Below are 22,467 nucleotides of genomic sequence, written 5' to 3' on the forward strand. Positions count from 1 at the left end.
TCGATTTGTCTGTTACTTAACATGCATAAAATGTTTTCATGAATACATCAAAATATTTTCGCTTTGGCAGCAGCATTAACCATGGCCCCCACAACCTGCTGGCTGGGCTGCCTGGCTGAATGGCTGGCTTGGGTTTTGGTTTTGGGCTTTGGCCATTGGCTTAAGCTGGAAAGTGTCGTCTTCTTGGCCGCCTCACTCCTCACTCCGTCTGCTTGGCGATTCCGACTGCGAGCGCATATTGTGCCTGTTTTTTGAGCAATTTGCTTTGTGATTTTATGCACTTTATGATTTCCTTAATGGCTCAGTCGGTCGCCCGTTGGTAGTCGCCAGTTTACCAGTTGAGTAGGTGGCTTCCAGCGGTCTGTATCTGTGAGATACGTACTTGAAGTGCTGTTATTGATGGCTAATATGGACAAGCGACTCATTGGAGTCAGAGATTGGTAGCTGGCTTAAACAGACAACTCATTTTGCCTCTCAGGGTTTTTATGAGTTTTGATATGTTCGCGATTGCGTTGTAATAAAGTTTACCTTTTAATTAAAATTTAACAGCGCATTCAAAATAATAATAAATCATATTTTTACGTTGATTGCAAACATGATTTACAACTTTACAAGGAAACTTACAAATACTTTCCAAAATGTCTAAATAACGAATTCAAAATATATAAGATTCTTATAAATGTTGTCCCACATTTTACACTTGAAGGTGTTGACATATTAAGTTCCGGATCAACTGTTTGATCAATTCAAGAACGTCCCTTGACTGCACTTAATCTGCAAGTCTGCCGCCGTAATTGTTTCTCCCGAAACTCCAGAGAGTGCTCAATATGCAGGCCCCAGAGGTGGGCAGCCACAGACACACCTGTAATTAAGGCCAGTTGGACTTTCGAGCCCAACCAGCGTCGCTGTCCTGGCCAACTACAACGGCAGTGGAACGGCAGAACGGCAGAACGGCAAACACAGACCGACAAACATAAATTTCCATTACAATTGCACAAACGTCACATTAGACGCTATCAAAGCGCAATTTGCAGCGTCTACTAAATCAATAAGCCAAACTTGGCAACCTAACGGATACGCACATTAGCATGCACATGTGTGTTTTGGGCCAGAGCACTTTGCATGCAAGCCTTCCTGCAAACATAATAAATTGTAACGCGCTTTACATTAACATTTACATAATCGCAATTAATCGACAACATTTCGAGCCGTATGCTTATGGAGATCCCGCTCGAATCCCGTCGCCAGTTTATGCTCCAATCAATATTAATAACGATTGCACTGGTAAAACCCCCCTCACCACCTCACCTATTTGGGTTCCCCCCTCTTGGCCTCCTCGTCCACCGATAATGGACAATTTGCCGTTTCTAACTTGGGCCCAAGTTTGGGGAGAGCTTTTGGTGGCATAAACTGTGCCATTTACGGATTTGTGTGACTTCCGCCTTCCGTCGCCAGTTGGAGGAGGCCAGGGAAAACGGGGAGTGAGATTTGGGGACTGAGAACTGGGGACTGGGAACTGGGAAACTGAGAAGTGGGAATCCAAGTTGAGCACCTAGAACGGAGTCAAACGAGGAGCAAGATGTCAAATTGTCAACGCACCTTTGCCGTCTTATAATCTCAATGGGCGGTTAGATATGCACATGTGTTTAAGTACAGTCAAATCTACTTCAAATCAACTGAAATGAAATGTATACAACAAAAATATTTAAACAGTGAGTAAAGAGAATATATATCTTATTTTGAAACTAATTTTGTGAAAATAAAAATATAATTAAAAAGAAAATTGGAAATGTGAGTATTGTTTGATTTTATATTTTAAGAATATATATTTTTTTAATATTTATTTCAAATTGTTTTTATAATCCAAATAAGTTGTTCATTAAACACAATTTCACCCGTTGACATATTTTAGTGGGTGCTACCAAAGGTGCCCATTGTTGCTTGTTTATTTGCAATTATGCCGCTTGTCATAATTCGGCTGGCAGGCGTATACGCAATGTGATTGTCAATTATTGAAGCAGCACGGAGGCCAACGAAGTACCGCAGGAAGTGCATACATATTTCAAAAGGGCTTTTGGCCAGTTTTGGCTAATTAGCCAAATGATCGGAATTGATTGTCATGGCCGGAATTAAATGTTAGACAAGTGTTAGTTAACATACCGGCCAATATCGTAAATGTATAACAGTAAACGTTTAAAAGTTCTTTGATAAGCAAAATAGCGAATTAAAAAATATTGATATAAAAAACATGTATAATTTTTTTTATTTTTTTATTATCATTTTTATTATTAACATTTTAACATTTATCTTATAAATTAAATATTTGGCCCAATTGGAAAGAGAGTTCTTTTAAAGAGAGTTCAGAGTGCTCTCTCTTAAAAACCTGCTTTGTTTTTCTCACCACTCGCTCTCTCGTTTCACGAACCGCATATTCGTTAACAGTATCTCGGGTTTCTGTTAGCATAGTTTCGTTGAGTTTTTACGGTGGCTTCGTTAGGTTAAATTAAAATTATGTTGGCGCCAAAGCTAAAACCGTTTTTGTTGAATGAGATGTTTTGTGATATAAATGGTTACCAGTCAAAGTTTTTTTTTATTTGAAAAAACGAAAATAAAAACGAATAAAAGTATTTCATTTATTAAATAAATTTACTACATATATAAAAGCAGAACAAAAAATTAATTTTTAATTTTACCATTAACTTAAGTAGTTTAATAAAACATATAATTTACAAATGCATTAAAAAAGTCAAAAGTATAAATATAAGCGTACTCAGTTTATTTTAATATTAAGGAGCAAAATAATTATATATAAAAATTAAAATAATATTTGTCATATTTGTCAAATTTTAATTATATTTTATAAACATTTTAAAGCTCAAACTTCTTGTTTTAAAAATAAATGCATTAAATGCATACCATAAACAAAATTCAACAAAAACATAATAGTTGTCAAGAAATTAACGAAACACTAAAAACGATTAAAGCAAACTCTTCTTAAATTGCGACCAATTGAATTTTTTCATCTCGCTATCTCGCAGATGCACCTAACATTCCCCTTAACATTTCGTAGCCGAGTGCATAATGTTGCTGATAACAGTGTTTTCCGACTGGGGCCTCTAACATAGTTCGCTTTACAGACGCATAACAGTCAAATTTCAGAAGTCGAAGCGGAAAGACGCGTTTTGCTCTCGTCCTCGTTTTTGCCGGTTACTCGGAAAATCGCAACCGCAATCGCAGTTATCGGATTAACCTACACATATTCGCACTGATAATTATTTTGGCCAAAAAAAGAAAACAAACCACACAAAGCGCAGCTCCGAAAGATACGAAAAAACCTTACGGATTGCGATTTTGTTTATGCCGTGTATGCGTGCGTGTGCGTGAGAGTATCTGTGTGAGCAGCGCGTGTAAACAAAAAAAAAAAAAACAAAACGAGCGGTGTATCTTCGGCTCCGATAAGCTGACAAGTTTGATAAAAAGCTTGGAAAACACAAGTGCTACTGTAGAAAAAAAAATAAAAACAACCCCCCTTCCCCCACACAAAGGAAATCCAAACAAATCGCCGGCTGGTGGAAAAGTGAAAGATACAACTGTAAATACAGAAAATTACTAAAAAAATATACATAATATCGGCGATATCGCTGCAAATTAAAGCCGTGAAAAATTCGCGGAAAACAACAGCAACAACTACAAGCAATCATTGTGTAAAATATACGACTAAGTTCTTATCGGTGTGCGATCGTTGTTGTTATTATTATTGTTCTATATGCTGGTTAGTTGTGTTGTTGTTATTTTTGCCTTAGCCGGCGTTGCGTCGATGTCTTGGTGTTAGTGTGTCGGTGTGTTTGTGTGCAAACGAGTTTGGAAAAAAAAAAAATAAGAAAAAAAATATTGCAGTTACGGTGGCAAGTGTTGCAGATACACCAACAGCAACAACAACATCAACAACAGCAGCAGCAACAGCAGCAGCAGCAACAACAACAAGTTAGCCAGGTATGATGGCCCGAAAGGAAATTGCAATACGAAAAGCCAAAGAAAAGACCGAAATTGAAAGCTCATTAACTGGCGAGTGAGAAGTGCGGCTTTGATTTACCGCTATCCGGCAGACAAGTGCAATTTTTAGCACGTCCGTTGTGAATCACAATTCCCAACCCCCAACCATTCCAACCCCCTCTTTTCCATGTACAATGAGTAATAGAAGTTAAAAAAGGAAAACAGCATACAGAGAAAGAAATACTGCCGAAATAATGGTGATATTATCTGGGGGCTCCTAACTCACTTAACTGTCAAACAACAATTTGAGTTAGTGAGATTTTAAGACAAGTCACAAGTTCAATGCTTCAGTAAACATTCAAATGACTAATAAAGTGAAATAAAAACTAAAACGAATTTATAGTGCACAATCTATATAAAAATAGTAATTGTCGGTTTCAGCTAAATAAAGAAATTTTAAACATTGTCATTCTAAAAAAATGTGTTTCTAGTAATATTTTTTTGTAGCAGGTTCGTGTTGTTTTTTGCGGTATTGATATAAAAAAAACCCAGTGATAAAGAGGTTTTATGATATTTTTCCTTTGTGTAGTCACTTGCCTACACTCATCGCTCGCCACAGGCCAAAATCGAGACGTCTAATCGGTTCCGTTCCAGATTCTCGTACTGTGACTATTATTACAGCGAAGCATTTTCAGCTGGCGATGCAGATACATTTGCATCGATGGGATCACGTAGTCGGATTCTGATTCATGCAAAGTCTGGGTAGTATTCAATTTGAAATGCGGTTGACTCGCCGGCGCCGCCGCCAATAATCGTATAAATATGAATAGCCAAAGGAAATACACATTTATAGCAATGTCTAGATGGGTGTATAAATATATATATATATATGAATATATATGGCATTCGTATGCAGGCGTATCGAACAGGCATTGCACTTGTTTCTGCGATTAATTCGAATCGCTTCCAGCTCGACTTGCATTCGGTTTCCCCTTACGCTTTCCATCGAATGTCAACACAAATAGAGGGGCACAGGTTGTCATAAAGGGCCGGGTTCCTCGTACACTAAATATTTACTGATAGCTTCACTTTGTAATCCAATTACTCAGCACTGAGTGTTGCCGCAGATTGGCGTTAATATAAGGGGACGTCGTAGGGAATGTGGTTAATACCCGCTAATGGTTTTCAAAATCACTCTCGCCTGCGAAAAGACAATTCGGGGAGGACTTAGTCTTATTTATGGGTCCAGACCCAATTAAAAGGGGATGCCACATGTGCCGGGAGGCCGAAAATAAAGTGCCCCCGTCGAAACTGTCGCCTTGATAATATACGCGCCGGGGTCTTTATTAATATTTATTTGGCTGTACGAAAATAAAATAGAGAACATAAATAACGCTTTGTTTATAAACACACAAGCAGTTTGCCAACTAAAAATAAATGACGCGCACAGGCACAATACAAATGAAAGGGAATTTCTCCTTCTTTTGTTTTATCTGCCTTCCAGCACAGTTTCCTTCTCCTTCCGGCTCGGATTCGAATTGCCTTGTTGTTTTGCTGGTCAATTTGTGTAAAATGGTAAAATGGTGAAATCGTAAAGCGGGAAGGAAATCTCTTGACAGAATTTCCGAACTTCCTTTTGCGGTGGCATAACGTGCATATCCCTGCCAACAGGTACAAATCCGGAGCAACATTTTTACCTTAATATGAATTAATTGCTGGCAACCGCAAAGAAGCCGCAGGAAAATGTCGAACTCCATCCCCAGTTCACAAATTTACCCCAAAATTGTGGCTGTGCAGATAGAAAAACCTGAGTATTTCCACCTTAAACTTTAACGATAAACACACAGATGTGTTTACCGCGTACTACAATTTAATTGGTGTTCATTTTATGTGGGTAAAATTAATAAGACAGCTTTTACGAGAACATTAAAAATAAAAGGGATTAAGTTAAACTTACTTCTCTTTAGGGAAAACTTCTATGTGCTAACAAGTTAGATTTTCGTTTACTTCAGTAGTGGTACATTAATTGTAAATAATTTTTTTCTTGTGTAATATGATGTAGGGGCTTGTATGTGAAATTTGGTTTTAGAACTCCGTTGCGTTGCCTGTTTTCAATGTTTTCAATGTCAATCCGCGTGTAACCGCAACAGCAGAGAATGAAATGGGAAATTCTAATTGAGAATGCGTGTGCCTGCCATTCCTAAAGGAAAATTCCCACTCGAATTGGAATGTAAACAAAATGCGATATAAAAATAGACAAGCCATGAACATTTCCCCTTTCATTTCGGATGGTTTTGCTCTGGAGCAATTCACGTGTGAAATGAACAAAGTGTTGATTTGTTTCTGGGCTATATATGCGGCTACTACGGCTACGAGTATATACTCTATATGTGGGTGAGCCAACGGTGGAGGATGGCAGATAATACGAGCAGGAAATAATACAATGTGAGAAGAGCTTGTCCCCTTTTGCGTAGGAGCAGGCAAATCAAGTTCGGGGAATGAAATTCATTTCAATTCCGTTCGTGTTGCTGTTTCTGTTGCCATGTCATGCTGCACAGCCAGAAAATACAAGTTAAGTTTAAAATTAATTTATAAAAAATAATTTAAACCCATCTTAAGGCCTCCCAGCTAAAGCAAAGTTTGAAAACACTTATAAAAGATGCTCCTTTCTTCTCTCTCTAAATCAAATATATTTTCTCCAATGTAGAAAACTATTTTGTACTACAATGTTTTGTTTTAATTGTGTAAAGTATACCTTAGAAATTTCATTATTTATATCGATAATTTTAGAGGTTTATATTCAGAGCTAGTTCATTTAAATTACATAAATTACTACGATTTTTTCCCTGTGTGGCTGTCCCCAAGCCGAAGAAATGGAAGATGAAAAGCATCTACAAAATCTCACAAATGCAGGCAAATACCCGTTGGACTGCTGATGACGTTTCCACAGTCTATTGTTGTTGCTGCCGCTGATGTTGCTGCGGTGTCTGCTGATGTTGCTGCTGTTGTTGCTGTTGGTGCTGCTGCTGCCGCTGTCGGCTGAGTGAATCCGAGTCCAAGTCGCAAGTCTGGCTGCCCGTTAAGGTCGTTGCGATGTGGTTCTGTTTCTGTTTCTGATGTGCAGCAACAACAATCAAATCAGCGACAGCAGCAACAACAACAACAGCGACAACAACATTGAGGGATCCCGCGCTTTCTTACCGCTTAAAATTCCGTTTCGAAAATGGAAAACAAAACAAAAACAAACTGCTCGAGACTCCGACTCCAATTGCGACTCCAAACTCGCAGCCAAATCAACTTGAGCACTGAAGTGGCCACGCAGCAGCAGCAGCAACAGCAGCGGCAGCAGCAACATCTCCAACCAGCAACAGCAACAGCAGCAACATGAGGGAAAAGAAGGGAAAACGAAATAAAAAAAAAAAAATTAAAATTAAAACGCACGTAGGCAGAAGAAGAAGGAAGAATCGGGGGAAGTTAACGTTGTTGTCTGCCCTCGTGGCGCGTTAAGTTGTTGATTGAAGGGTATTTGAGTAAAGTATCTTTACGTGTGTCTGCCATGGATGTTGCTCTTGGTTTTTGCTGCTGCTGCTGATGCTGCTGCTGTTGCAATCATAAATGCAGCTGGGTGGAGTGGCACCGGCAGCGGCATTAGAGATTCTGGGGAGAAAAGTCTGGCTTATGTGGGTTTTTGTTTTTCGGCTTGTGGGCTGGGATTTCATATGATTGTTGTTGTTGTTGCCCGCGGCAAACTTAATGAGCAGCTGTACATCGCACGCTCCTTTATTTGATTTTACTTGAGCGATAACGTCCGGAAACTGGGTTAGCAGTTAATTAGACCAAACAGTCATTCCGGCCAGACGCAAAACTCAAAGTTCAATACGGTAAAGCGAGTATCGAGTATCGAGTTTCAAGCGAAATGCGAAATGCGAACCGGCCATCCGCTCATTTCATGCTTAGCCAAACCCTTTGGACAAGGGCCAAAAAAAAAAAAAAATAACACCAGACTGGACCCAAAACTGTACCCCAGACATAACTTTTTGTTTCGATTCGTTTCGTTTGGCTTCCCCTCTGCTATCCTATTTTTTTTTATATATGTACATATAATACAAACTTGTAAAAACGTCAAGCGATAAAAATGTTCGATAATCAAAATGAAAACGACCGCCGAGGGGTTTTGGGGGAGCGGGGGAGGGCGATTGGATGGCTAACAATAAAACAGGAAGAGTTCAGAGCGCAGGACAAGTGTGTGAAAGGTTCGGGATGAAAATGCCTTCGAATGCTGCTGGAAAATCAATAAGCCATGCTTATTGTCAAAGACCAGGGAACCGGCCAACAAAGCGAACACACAGAGATGATATGCCAGACACACAGAGACACATGGGCCACAGTCAAGAACATAAAAATGCCATTGACTGTGGCCCATCGTCTGTGATTGTGATAGGGAGAAGGCTACACTGGGAAATAAAATATGACCCCAATAGGAATATTAGAAAAACCAGATCCTATTGAAAGGCTACCTTAATTATAGAGCTTGTTTCTTAAATTATTTCTTCTTTTTCATGGCTTTTTTAAGAAGGAATTAACATTTTCTAAAGCTGTGAATCCTAGATTTATCTTTTGTGTACAACTGAAAGAAAAGATATAGCCACAGTCTGGTTTTTCCATCACCGGCGACACTCGGTTGCTCCCCACATAATTCTCCCACTGCCGGCTGAGTAATGAAAGTTTCTTTTAGCCGGGCCAACACAAATGCATTGCAAAGTTCTAATTTGGCCAGAAAAAAAAGAGAGGGAAACCGCTGCCGCATGCAGCAACAAAAACAAAAAAAAAAAAAAAAAAAAAAACTGTACCAAAAACAACGTCGAAAAACAAAATACAAGAAGGAAAAAAAAAGTCAAAAGCGCACACGGACGGTCAACGAATTTGGGTTCGGCTTTGGTGGTTCTTTTTCAGTTAACACGAAAACGTGGTGAAAGAGCCCGGCTCAAACAACAACAAGAAACAGGTAGTAAAAATCGACATCGGACCGGGTTTACACGGCAGCCTTTCAATGTATATGTATATGAATATGTATTTGTATGTGTATATGTATGTATATGTATACGTGTGCAGGAAGAGTGGTAGAGGAGTGAGGAGATGTGAGGAGGAGTGAGGGACAACGCTTAGAAATTAAAGAAAAACACAGGCTGAGGCCGAGTTGTGGCCGAAAACCCAGGTCCGTGGCTCAAAACCGAGCCCCTGTTGACTATCATAATAATAAAATTCGAGCCGAACACCGAACACCGAACACTGAAACACTGAAACACCGTCGAATGCATGGGCACACCGTGTATATACAGTATACGTGTGTTTCAAATCGGGGTTACTGACCCAAAACTGTGTTTTGATAGTGAAAAAGTGTTGAGCTTGGCTAAAACGATCCGAAACCGATATGAAAATGTACACAAGCGAGAGAAGTAGGATAGTCAGCTAGCTAGCTGGCTAGCTGGGAAAATGAACTTAGCATAGTTCCAAAAAAGAAACAAAAAAATAAAATAATAAGAAGAGAATTAAAATTTCTTGAGCTTGATGAGTCGGCGAAAATGATTGGGAAAAGGCAGATTACGAAAATGGAGCGAATTGCCTAAAACAAAATTGGGGTTAAACAACAGCCATCACAAACACAATGATTAATGTTCATATTTGCACTTTTTTTTATTTGCAGAAACCAACACACAGCCAGCCACACAAATATTGGAATGCATTCATAAATGAATCGAGATAAATTAATTCTAAATGAAAGTGCTGAAATTAAATAAAATTTAAGTAAATAAGAAACCGAAAATACCACATTTAAATTAAGAGCGTGTGCAAGTGCGTAGATTAATAAATATTAGCTATATTTAATATTCACATATAGCAATTATCCCAGCGCGAGTGTTAAAATGCTGTCCGTCGCAGCATCGGTCATCTTTGGGATGTATAAATCCCTCTGAAATCAAAATAAAGCCAATCAAAAGATATCTGTCGCCTAAACAACCTACCGGCAAAGTAAATCAAATCAAAATTTCATCAAAAAGAAACTCAAATTGTTGTCCCGCCAACAGTTTGGGTAAACATTTTCTTCAGCCCCATCAAACATTTAACAACGGCCTCAAAACGGAGTCCCTAGAGTTTTTGCCCTGCGAGGAAGACGATTTCGAGATGGATATCCTTCCGAGTGGCAATATCTTCAACGAGTTGGAGCGGATCTGCACCACCGGCTACTACTCATCGCAGCCGTCGATCGAGGATCAATGGCAACAGGTTAGTTCTAATAAACATTCTTTATTGAAAATATAAAAATTATTATAAAAATCATAATAGTACATATCCCCATCCTAAAATAAAGTCCCCAATATCTTTGAACATGTATCATAATATCCATTAAGAGCTTTTTAAACTAAAAGAATGTGGCGACCCCTATTTGATTTGAAATTTTCTAGTTCATTCGTATTGTGTTTCGTTGTGGCTTTTAAGCCTCTAAACATAAATCAAATTTCTTCCCTCTCCAGTTTTCCCTATAATTTTTCCTTTAGTTGACGTCACCCCTTAGTCGGGGTCGTTATTTATATAGCATTTAGACATTTATCATAGACTCAACTGCTTAGTCGAGTCAGCGGTATTTTATCGAAGCATTAACCGACTTTATGCGGACTTCCTTCGAACGGGGCATTGCGCAATAGTCGGCGATCGGTAATGTTATGAATTCCCCTGGCATGGAAATTTCTTTTTTGGGGCCCAGATCTTTTGTTTGTTTCTACGGTTAATAAAAAATGAATGAAAAGAAATGAAAAGAAACCGTTTCAAGGTCCCGCACTCTTGAATTTACCTGAACGAGCGTGAGCTAAAATTAAATTGCTAAAAATTATAAAACTCTTGATAAGCGAAATTGTGTGCGCATGCTAAGCGTATATACGAAATATAGCTCTCTAGCCGATCCATATAGTATAGGCTGCTATATGTGTGCAAAAAGCGATCAAGAGGAAGAGCCGAATAAATAGATGCCGGCCCATAAATATATAAAATTCGCCAGCAGTCAGCGACCAGCGTCAGTTATCATCTGAGGGCATGCATAATATATATACTAAATACACAGCATATATACTTATACTTTTTTTTTTTTGTTGGTTGCGAATTTTTTCGCACACTTAATATGCATATGTGTGTGTGGGTCTGTTTGTTTGTGAGGTTTTCTGTTTGGCTTGTATTTTATTTATTATTTTCTTTTGGCTTTTTTGGCCGCTCTGATAAAACGAATCGAAGTTGCCGCCAGCTGATTGCAGACAGCTTTGTTGGCTCCCTCGTTTCGTTTCGTTTGGTTCGTCGTAGCGTTCCGTAGCGTTGTTTTATTTTTGGTTTTATTATTGTTAAGAAAGGCCTTTGGCATATTCTCCGGCTGGTCTGGTGGTGTTATCAAAAAACCTGACGCATAAGAAGATTGTGTTTCGGTTTCGGTGTCGCTTTCAGTTTCTCTCTCTTTTTTGTTTGCCCATCAAACGCAAAGTCGTAATTCATTCGGCGAGGGAAATCTGCGATAAGGCGGAGGGCTCTTCGCCAGAGGCTGCTCCTTCAACCTCCTACCTTGTACTTAGTATCTTGTATCTCGCACCAATCCATCCCGACCTGGCTACCGTTTAAGCTCCGCCACCAATTTAAAGATACTTTTCACACCTCCAGTTTATTTGTTTAGTGTATACACACACACACCACACACACTCTGCCGTTGGTTGTTTGATTTATTTTATTCATTTGCTGCATGCCTCAATTGAAACCTCAAGTAGTGCTAGTCGAAATTCGAGGAATGTGCCAAAAAATAGGTTTGCCAAATCAAAACATTCAAATGTATTCCCCTCAAAAATGTTAAACTAAAATTAGCAATTCGATTTTCAGCCGGCCTTCAACTTTAGCTGCTGGCCACACACACTCGGTGAAATATCTTAAGTCAAATTTGGTTTAAGTATTATTACCGCATAGCGCCAAAAAAAAAAAGAAAACAAAATAACACTGAACTAATCTTATCGTCTGCTAAATTGGGAACTGTTCTACACGAATTTCGCTGAATTTAAATTCCTTTCGGCCTGGCCAAAATGGCTCTGTGTTGGCAGCACACGGCAATTAAGCCAAAGTTCCTGTTCGAGTCTGAGTTCTCAATTCTGAATTCTTCGTCTGAATTGGGAGTCGCAGTTGAAGACGCAATGCACTCGTTTCATTTGCACAACTTAAAAACTTTTAATTGAACTCGAGTACACATTTTTGCATAACTTTTCGTATTTTGTATTGCCGACATCGTCGGGGGTTGACGTTTTTCGGTTTTTTGGTTCTTCCCGAGTTGAAGTGCTTTCAGATACCCTAAAAGAAACTTGAATCCTTTGGCTGAGAATACTTAAGTAACCGACTCAAATGGATAATTTTACGACTTGGTATTATTTGTTTATTTAATGATTGGTCGTTAAACTGAAACATCTTATATTTTGAATAATGTTATGGAATGCACAGATATTAAAAGCTTGCAGTTCATAAAACTTAAGTTTATTTTAATTCCCATTTGGTTTACAAGTGGGTTTATGTCAAAAATATATTAATTTTAATTTTATTTATTTTTTGTTAGAGTATATTTTAATCTGTTTCCTTCTGGTTGGAATCACTTAGGCGTTTTATTTCGTCGGTTAAATTTGATTCGGGGTTAAAAACTTTAAATTGCAGCATTTAATAAAAGTTGGCGGGACAAGGCAGGTTGTTGGGGACAGAAAGGAGCCGGAATTCAAATTGGAACTTTCTCCACCCCGTCTTGCCGCACCATCCAACCAGCCCCCTGAAATGTATCTATATCTGCTTGGTGCCTTTTGTAATTAGAACTTGCGGATGTTTTGTTTATTTCCGTTGACTTCCGCCTGCTTCCGATGCGGCGGCTGCGTTTTGCTGCTGCTGTTGCTTATTGTTTTATTGTAATTGTTATGGAGGGGAAGTGACAGTGGAAGTGGACTGGGGAATGGGGATTGGGGGAGCTGCTATACTGTTATGTTATGGTTATGATGCGTAATTCGGTACGCCAGTCAGTCAGTCGGTCGGTTGGTTGGTCGGTCGAACACTTGTGTCTTCTCGTTTGAACAGCTGCTGGATCACAATTGTTGATGGCAGTGGCAAACACAAACAAGATATGCCGCATCTGCATATGTATATTTTATTTATGAATTTACATACAACGTATTTGAGCATGAGACTGTATCCGAATCCGTATCTTCATCAGTATCTGTATCTGTATCTATTTCTTGAGCTCTCCGGAGCTGTTTATCTAAGCTGTGAAATTATGCTGCACACTCAAAACAATTTGAAAGCGCAGAGAAAGCAGAAATATGCTAACAAAAATAAATATGGAGCAGAGGGTATGGTATTTGGTTTTTACTCTTAATTTATTTCGTATGCTGCAGATTGATTTCAATTCGTTCGGAATGTTATTCTTTCATTTCTGTATAAACAGCAGAACAAAAACCCCAAAATGGTATTTCCCTTCGCTTCCTGCTGGCGTGTGAAATCGGGTTGTGGGCCAAAAATGCTATTCAACTCTGCCAATCTATTTGTGATTAATTTCATTTATAGAATTTGTCGATTTGCATGTTGTTATAGAATATTGGTTTTAATTCAAGCGTCTAAGCGGATTCGATTGGATTTGCGCTTAGTTATCAGTGTCCATTGATGTGGCTTTATCGCAGCACCGCATTTGCCACACTTTGAAGCGATTACCCAACTGCGGTTGCCATTTAATGTATTTAAATTATTTCAAATTAAGCCGCATTGAGCACACATATGTACATACCATGGCAGTATATGTATATGCTAAATAAAAACGAATTTATGTATTACATTATTTCATTTCCATTTGTTTTGCACGGACTGAAATCCCGCACAAGTGCCGAAATCAGCGACGACAACCTCTTACCGCCCCGCAGACAATATGCAATCAGCAGTTAACATTTAGCACACGCAAAAACGTAACAAAACCCAAAATGGCACGTACACACACACACACAGACTGGCACACGCACACCCGTGCAAAAAGAGTGGCAAAAAATGAGGGAATAGCAAAAAATATAAAAGAAATGCCCCCGAAAACGATGCTGCCATTGGGAAATTCATGAAGACAGATGCACAAACACACATAGACTTACACCTAATAAGCCAAAAGTAGAGTGACACACTCTCACACACCCACTCCATTGAATGCACTGAGAAAAATAAAGTTGCTCCATTAATAGGTTGTAGAAAAAAAACGAGAAATTGCGTTTCTAAATAAGTTTTTATTATAAATTCAATGTTTCTTTGTTATTGTTCAAACACCTATTGATATTCACCTTACTCGAGGTATAACTAGTTTTATTCGTTCAGTGTACCTACCAAATCTTAGTCTGGTCGGGAAGAGAAGAACAGTTATTTTAGCAGAGCCAGCAAAAAAGAGCCGAAAGAACCAAGAAAAGGAAGTGGGAGATTTGGGCAACGGAGACGGGGAAATCCGAAATACGTGCAATTGCTGAAAATATGCTCGACGTGAGGGGCAAGGCAAACGTGCGGGCCAAGCGTCCGTGGGCCTTAAATACTTGCCACCATGCGGCACACACCCCCCTCCCTCCCCCTGGAAACCTCCCTCCCTCTGCCATCGTGAAATCCAACTAAACAGCAGCTACCACGTTTGCTACTCCTATTACCCTCAATCATTTATCATCTGGGCTGCAATTAATCATCAAATGCGCGCTCTCGCATTCGCACCCACCCCAGAAGGTCCTTTTATAGTTTTTGTGGGCTGCCCCTGGATTTATGCTTATAATGTGGAATGCCAGTGTATGTTTATCTGCCACTGGGCTTGGGCTTGGGTTTGGGCTTGGGTTCTGGGGGAGTGTGCGTCTGCTACAATGGATGCTCGTGCTCGTGTTCCTATTCGTATGTGCCGCACATAGCTCACAGCTCACATTTAACTATGCGACAGCAGCAGAGGCACTAAGAGTCACTCAGAAAAAATACTTGGAAATTATAGATAAAATCCTAAAAATAGGGAATTAAAAAATTAGAGGAGTCATCAGTTATTTGGAAGCAGAATAATGACTTTAAAATTCAAAACGTATATGAGTAATTCTAAATTCTAAGTATTATTCAGAATTTTGTATTTTATTTTATAATATATTAAAATTCTTATGAATACTTCTATTTCTTATATACCTCTACTTTTTGGCACAGTGCACCAGTGCATTATGGTTCGTTGCTCGATCTGGCCAACAGTGCTCTCGGTTCTTTCCCACTGGTTACGTGCAAGTTTATGATATGGCTCTTGGCTGAGAGTCGGGTCTCTGTCCCTGGCTCTGTCTCTTGTCTGAGTCTGAGTCTCTGTTTCTGGCTCTCGGCTGTCTTGCGGTTGCACTGGCACATTGGCTTACTGCCATCCTGCAGTTGTGCCACACGCAGAGTTAACCAGAAAAGTTGCTGCAACTTGCGGCCGGCAAACCAGACCAGACCCGCACTGAAAACTCGAAACCCCAGAAACGCAGACTCCGAACCTTACTCGGGATTTTCTTGCATAACTGCGATTAGTCTTCCAGCCGCTTGAAAGGTGTCTTTGGGGAAAAGTAGAAAGGAGAACATGGAGCGTGGAAAATCATTAAAAAATGGTCAGCCATGTGATGGTTCCCCGGGGATTACCACTCCACACATTTCCCCATTTCCAGTTCTTAAGCTGATTAAGTCGGCTAAACCTCTGGCATCCATTTGCCTAACCCTTTCTTCCCGTTTCGGAATGATTCCGCAATTATTATTATAATAATCGTTGCGAGCATGTGAGCTCCACTGGCCCACAATTAGACGTTATGTGACACCCAGCCCGAAGTTTTCCCATCCTTGGGTTTTAAATTCTGCACAGCTGTTGGGGCGTTTCATAATTCGCAGGAAAGCGGAAATACGAGGGCGAGTTCGAGTTTGAGTTCACCTGAGGAGAATTTCACCCCCAAGGAGAGTAAACTTTGCGTGTGTTTGGGTGCTTTTTTGCAATGCAATGCCTACAATTAGATTGGCAAGGACTCGTCTAAATTGCGCATAATTGAGTTGCCGGTTGTCGGTTGTTTCCCCCATATTTCCTCGCCATTTTCCTACCCTCTTTCCTTGGCCAGAATTCGTCGAGTGAACTGTGAGTCAGCGCAGCCAGCCTGTATAAATCATGATTAAATCATGCACTTTGCTTTGATCAGTGCCACTAAGAGATACAAATGCGCCATGATTTGGATCATTTCGACTTTGTTTAGTGGCCATTCGATGGTCTTTGAGCTTTAAGTTTGAATTATATACATTCCTAATTGGTTGTACAATTATGTATGCTTCGGCTGCTGCCTGATAAATTTGTATTTATTAGACTCATACATCAAGCTGGCATCTTTGTGGGTCCCAGTCTCCCCAGCAGAACTCTTATCCTGCCATCCCCATCATTATGTCGGTATACGGTAGATGTGTGTGTGACTGGAGGATGCTGCAGAGTACTATATGGATATATATGTATATAGCTCCTAAACCCATCTCTTTCGGCATTCGTGGTTGACGTTGTCGTTGGTTCTTTTTGCTCTTTTGCTCCTCGGGTCGAAAGATGTGCGCCGTTGATAAAGTCTCTTAGTAATGAGTGGATATGTTTCGTATTAATTACAGTTGTGTTTCCCCCTCCCCCCCACTGAAGACCGAGAAGCCCCATCCTTCCCGCATTTCCTGCCTTGTTAGCGAGAGGAGTTCACTGATTGTGAGTCGCTTGCTAATCTGACGGCGTGGGTTGGGTCGCCGCCTTCCACTTTCCGCTTTGGAAAAATCCTCCTGTGTGGGTTGACTCTTAATTTCCCTCCCCCCACACACACACACACACAAACACACTCACACACACCATCTCGTTTATATCAGCCTTTCGGATTTAAGCAACTTCTGGCCGTTAAAGAGCTACATAGCTGCCTAGGCACACCGAAAGTTGGCCCATAAAAACGGGTCTAAGCAATTGATTGATTTTGCCAGCGGAAAGACCGCTCTCATTTTTGTTGCCATCTCTTCGCCTTTTTTTTTTTTTTGCTGCCATTTTATGCCCCAAATTAATCTTTATTGACCCAACCCCACCTCGGCGAAAAGTGCGATTTCTGGCCGTAAAAAAGGCCAAGCAAAGTCCTGACAAATTTTACGAGCGGCACAAACTAATCCTTTTTTAATAATGCGAATGACCGGGGCCACTCGAGAGCCACGTGCCTGGGTCCTTCGAAAGGCCCCTTCCACATCGTCATCTTTCATTGCCAACTCATTTGAGCGGCAGATACACAATTTCATTATGCCACAGCCAATTGCACACTCATTGTTTTATTTCTTATGTAAATTCCGAATAAATACAAATACGAATGCGAATGCGAATCCAAATACAAATTGTTTTCCATTTCTTCGGGTAAACAAGCAGAACGAACCAAGCCGCCATCGTCAACGTCTTGGGCAAATGTTTGAGCAAAATACAAAAAAAAAACCATAACCGAATAAAGAGGAAAACGAGCTGAATATTATGTGGAAAAACTGGAAATAAAAGGCCAGCAACCAGACCAGAACCAACCACCAACAACCACCCCCAAAAACTGGAGGGTAGAACCAGAACAAGAACCGAAAATTGCACGAACATTTTTATTTTGAAAATTGTATATTTTAAATTTTTTGCACACTTGCTGTTTTGTTTAATTTTGCACACGTCGAGACGAGTGGGTGAGGTTTTTCTCTTTTTCTTTTTTTTTTCTCCTCGAGGGTGCCGGCAACGCGTGTGTACTTGTGTGTGTGCGAGCCGTACATAATTTATGGCACGCAAGAAGGGGCAGCCAAAAATTAGGGGAAGCATGGTAGATACTTTTTTACCCTTACTTAAAATGTTCATTAAATTAACTCTACTTCCTCTTAAATTTTTATTTTTAGTTCAAAATTTTGTAATACTTATTATCATTTAACCAGATACCTCAATAAACCATTTAAACACTTCTCAAAACATCTTAAATATGATACTTACATTGATCTCGGGAGGTTTGAAAATAAACCCCTGCTTATAATAAACGAATCTTTCCATCGAAAAGACCAACCAGCAGCTCATCCAATTTGGGCTGTGAGGCTTATTGATATGTCAACTGGATGACAGGGACTACCCTTCGGAAGGGCATCAATATGATTGCCTTGTACTTGGGTTTGTAGAGCGGAGTGGAGGGGGTTTCATTTCGTTTCGTTTCGACTGGATGAGAGAGGGGGTTTTCAGGCGCTAGACGAACGCCATTGTTGCCGGCTGGCAGTCTGGCCTAGTCCTGGATCCTCTTTACACCCCTAACCCTCGAGTTTTCCCCTCGCCGTCGCTGCGATGAAAAATTCTGGCGAAAAATGTATGTCAAATGTGGAAGAGCGATGGGTGGGATGTGCGTGGGTGTTTTGGCCGTTGGGTGATTTGTGCGATGCGATGTGGTTAGCAGTTGGGCTCAATACAAAAGCAGTTGACAGTCGTACCTAAAGGTTGTCAGCTGCCTCGAAACGGGCTAATTAAAGGCCGAAAACATAAATTACATTCGCTAAGCTCGCAGCAATGGGAAAATTCGTGAGGGGGGAGGGAGATGGCCTTCGACCTTGGAGAGGCCCACGTTGGTCGGTCTGCTGTCGTCTGCTGGATGTCTGATAAGCGATAAGACCAACTGGCGCCAATGTCTTCCGCCCGCCGAATATTTCCTAATTCCCGGCCAAAGGCGACAATGATAAGAACAATTTGTGTGTGGCTGTTGTGCTATGTACTATGTGTGTATACAAAAGCAATTTTCGGTGGCTGACACATTGGCCATAAAAGGGATCAGGAGTCGTGTGACCCGCCTGCTCGCATATGGCGGTAAATTGTTTTCCCTTATTTCTCAATATTTTCCAAGAGTTTTCCTTTATGTCTACAATTGCCGGGTCGCAACGCCTTTTGTTATAGCTGCGAGTTTGGTGTTGATGTTGATGTTTGCACAATGATAGGGGCGTGTCGAAGCATTGGCATTGGGTGCTAAAATTCCATGCTGGCCGGCGGCCATGGGTTAAGGGTTTCGGGTTCACATTCAGATTCGCATTCAGAAACGGACTTGAACTCGGACTCGAGATTTCGGTTTGGAGGACTGAGACTGAGGACTGTGTTGGCAACACTTCCTGCGGGGCCGATAAGGCGTGAATCAGGCCCCTCTTAAAACGAATCAGGCGAACCCTTTGTGTGTGTCATATGCTCCATATCAATTCGAAGGCCTTTTGCCAGCGAGGAGGAAACAAACAAGCAACAATAACAGCGCATTCGTTTTGTCTCGCTTCGCCCTCGGAAAAAGAAAATATAAATCCCCAAGCCCATCCATATATGTTAATCATCCATTCAAACAGTTTTCAGCTCATATAACATCACGAAAGAATGCGTTCTCAGGGAGTGGGTTATGTGGGTTTGGGCATTGGGACTGAGCATGGGAATCGAATGCACTTTGAAGGCCCAGTCGAAAAAAAAAAGAAAATAAAAACAGTGGCACCCCTTGATCCAAACTCTGGGGTCTTTGCCATCCCCCCAGCGTGTCGCCGCCGTTTGGGTAATACATTTCACACTGTCTGTCTGGCCGGCGAGCCCAAAAACGAAATCAATTTACACACCCCACTGTGTCCGCCTTTTGTGTAAGGAGATCTTAGCGCCTAAGTGCATCAATTGACGCGCTTTTCAGATGGAAAGTTCCCCCAATTGCATTAAACAAATTGAAAGTGCTTCGCAGGGGGAAGGAGAAAGCACCAGTCGCCCAGTTTAAAGTAGAATTCCTACAGAAACCAAATTCCACTCTACCCTCGTTGCCCGTGACATTCTGTAATTGAAATCTGCGGTCACCAGACCCGAATATAAATATAGAAAAATTAATAAGCCAAATAAAATATCGCCTAGTCGATGGATTGATCCCAGCGAAAGCAATTTATCAAGTGGCCAAAAGGGCGAGGGAGGGGGATATCGAAATTGAAAAGAAATTAAATGTATGTAAGTGTGTACAAATAATGTGGAAGGTCTCTGAGTCAGAGGAAGATAGAGCCCAAACAGGATGGAACTCGGAAGTCGGGGAGGCTGTAGTGAGGGAGTATAGGCTTCGAATGATAATGATTGATGGCTCTGCAGGCGAAAGGAATTTTGTTGTTGCGCTCTGCTAGCTGATAAAAAAGAGGCTGGCTACAAAAAAAAAACTCTCCTGATATATTCTTGACTTTTTATATATTTAAACACATTTCAAAAGGAGATGAAAGCAGAAACGGGAATTTTTCAAGCTCAGATAAGTTCACTTCTTGACTGTCTTTATCGAGTACTGAATGGGGAAAACAGGAACTTGAAATATAAATATGAAATATTAATGAGAGTGAGGCTCTCGCGTGTGGGAGATGATAAATGTGGCCAGTTCAAGGAGGCGTTCTTAAAGATTTGCGCCCCATTTGAGGGGCTTCCTTCGCGTCTCGAAAGGCTCAAGGTTAACTGTCACTAAATGACTCAGCAAAAGACACATCCCGACATAGAGATACTACACCCTGATGGTTATTATGACAAATTGATTACATGTAATTCTGTGTCTCTCCATCCGTCGGTCGGTCGGTCGGTTCCTTTGATTAGGTGCCAGCTGAGGAGACTTCGCAACTTGCTTCCCAAAATTTGTCTTATTTCTGTTGATTTATATCTCTCGGCCAGCATAGTTTATCCCCCTTCCCCTCCCCCTACCTCTTCTTCTTCCCATTTTGTGTGTGCGTCTGTCGCTTTTATTTGATTTCAGCTAAGATGATTTCGCCTTAATGCATTGAATCGGACCAAACAGGAAACCTTTGAAGCAGCTCCCTGCTGCCCAAAACATTTCTTTTCCTTCTCCTCTCTGCTCTTCTCTATTTTTTTTTTTTTTTTTTTGAGGCCAATTGAGGGAAGTGGAAGTTGCTGCGGAAGAAACGGCCAATATATATACACAGTTATAAATTAAATTTTTCATTCTACTTACATTCGAGACTCCCTCCACTTTGGTATGTTTTTATTTACGGTAAATTTCATTTCGATTTCTTTTCCGATTTCTTACGTTCTCTTTTTTATTTTGGCTGAATCGGCTGTCTGCACTCCTTGAGACGGCCAACGACTTCGATGCCAACTGAATGGCCAATCAATAACATTGGCCAAGACATGCAGCCCCCAAAATAACGAAAAAGAAACCTCTCCTCTCCTTTTTTACCCCCCCGACTATCGAACACTCTAAACACCAATTGATGTTTATATGATAATGATTAATGACTACGTTACTTTTACACAGATTGCTTTCCGAATGGCTTCAGTGTACCGAACACTCGATTGTGTGTGTGTATTGGAAAGCCTATTTATTTATAGGCCCAATACAAAAGGCCATTTTCCTTAGCCTGGCGCCTAGATCTGCGAAGTTTCCCGCCGCTTTTCCCTTCTGTACTCCTTACTTTTGACAGAGTTTTAGTTGCGTTTAGCTTAAGTTTTTCTGCGCATTTTTTTTCGGGCCCATGTTAGCGCGTCTCATTACCAGACATTCATCAATTGTTGGCAATTTGTTTGCAAGTAACCGGCAAAATGCTGTTGCCAAGGCTCCTTGTCTTTGTCAGTTTCTCGTAATTCATCTGGGTTATTTTGGGGTATTTGTATTGAAAGGAGGTAGAAGGTTTCACGTTGGAAAAAAAAAACAAAAGCGGTTGTCATACAAAAACAAATTGATATAGATGATTTATAACCTGAATTAAAAATGTTAATTTGTTGTTACGTTTTTCATCAGAATTTGCATACAATTCTTGTTGAGAGTATCTCTACTTCGAAATAGCCACATTTTCCATTTTTTTTCCTTGCCTGCTTTATATTCCTAGTGGTCGTCTGGCCAACTTGTAACTGTTACTAATGATGACAACTTATTTTGGCCTAAATGCTTGGCCAACACTTTTATTGGTTTTTGTAATTAATGATGCTGGCCGAAAAGTGCGGAAATGACTTTGTGGTTTTGCCCGAGGTGTTTGGACACACCTCCCCACCCAGCAACACCCAACATCCCAACACCCCAACTAGGAAAAAAGGTAAAACCGGGTGGAGTGGAGTGGAGCTAAGTTACCATTAATCAAATGCACTGATTAGAGAGTTGCAGCCGGAATGGCGAATGGAAAAAGTATTTGGCCAGCGAGAGAGAGAGAGCAAAAGTCGCAAAAGTCCTGGATTCGACTTTCATGGCCTGTCGTCCGATTGTCACAGTTGTCAGTTGGCCGGCACAAATTACACTCGTGGCAATTAAATTAGGCAAGCAATTAGGCCGGCGGGCAATGGCAAAAAGGGTTGCACATCTCGCGAATATCGATGAGCTCAAATTAATCAAAGGCGAAAGTAATCATTGAGTCGACATGGCCAAATGGAATGCGCCCCTCCCC

At 40.6% G+C, this 22,467-nt stretch overlaps 1 protein-coding gene across 1 annotated transcript in view; it reads left to right on the forward strand.

The window, feature by feature from the left end:
* The first annotated feature begins 3,153 nt into the window (after window positions 1-3,153).
* LOC108086608 (Krueppel-like factor luna) overlaps window positions 3,154-22,467 on the forward strand; it is a 119,102-nt gene continuing 99,788 nt past the window's right edge. Inside the window, exons 1-2 of the mRNA XM_043208334.1 lie at window positions 3,154-3,993; window positions 9,698-10,278. Coding sequence (XP_043064269.1) covers window positions 10,177-10,278 — 102 coding nt within the window. The 5' untranslated portion in view covers window positions 3,154-3,993; window positions 9,698-10,176. The remainder of the gene's footprint in view (window positions 3,994-9,697; window positions 10,279-22,467) is intronic.

Source organism: Drosophila ficusphila, unplaced genomic scaffold (assembly GCF_018152265.1).
Source record: "Drosophila ficusphila isolate 14025-0441.05 unplaced genomic scaffold, ASM1815226v1 contig_414, whole genome shotgun sequence".
NCBI classification, from domain to species: Eukaryota; Metazoa; Arthropoda; class Insecta; order Diptera; family Drosophilidae; genus Drosophila; species Drosophila ficusphila.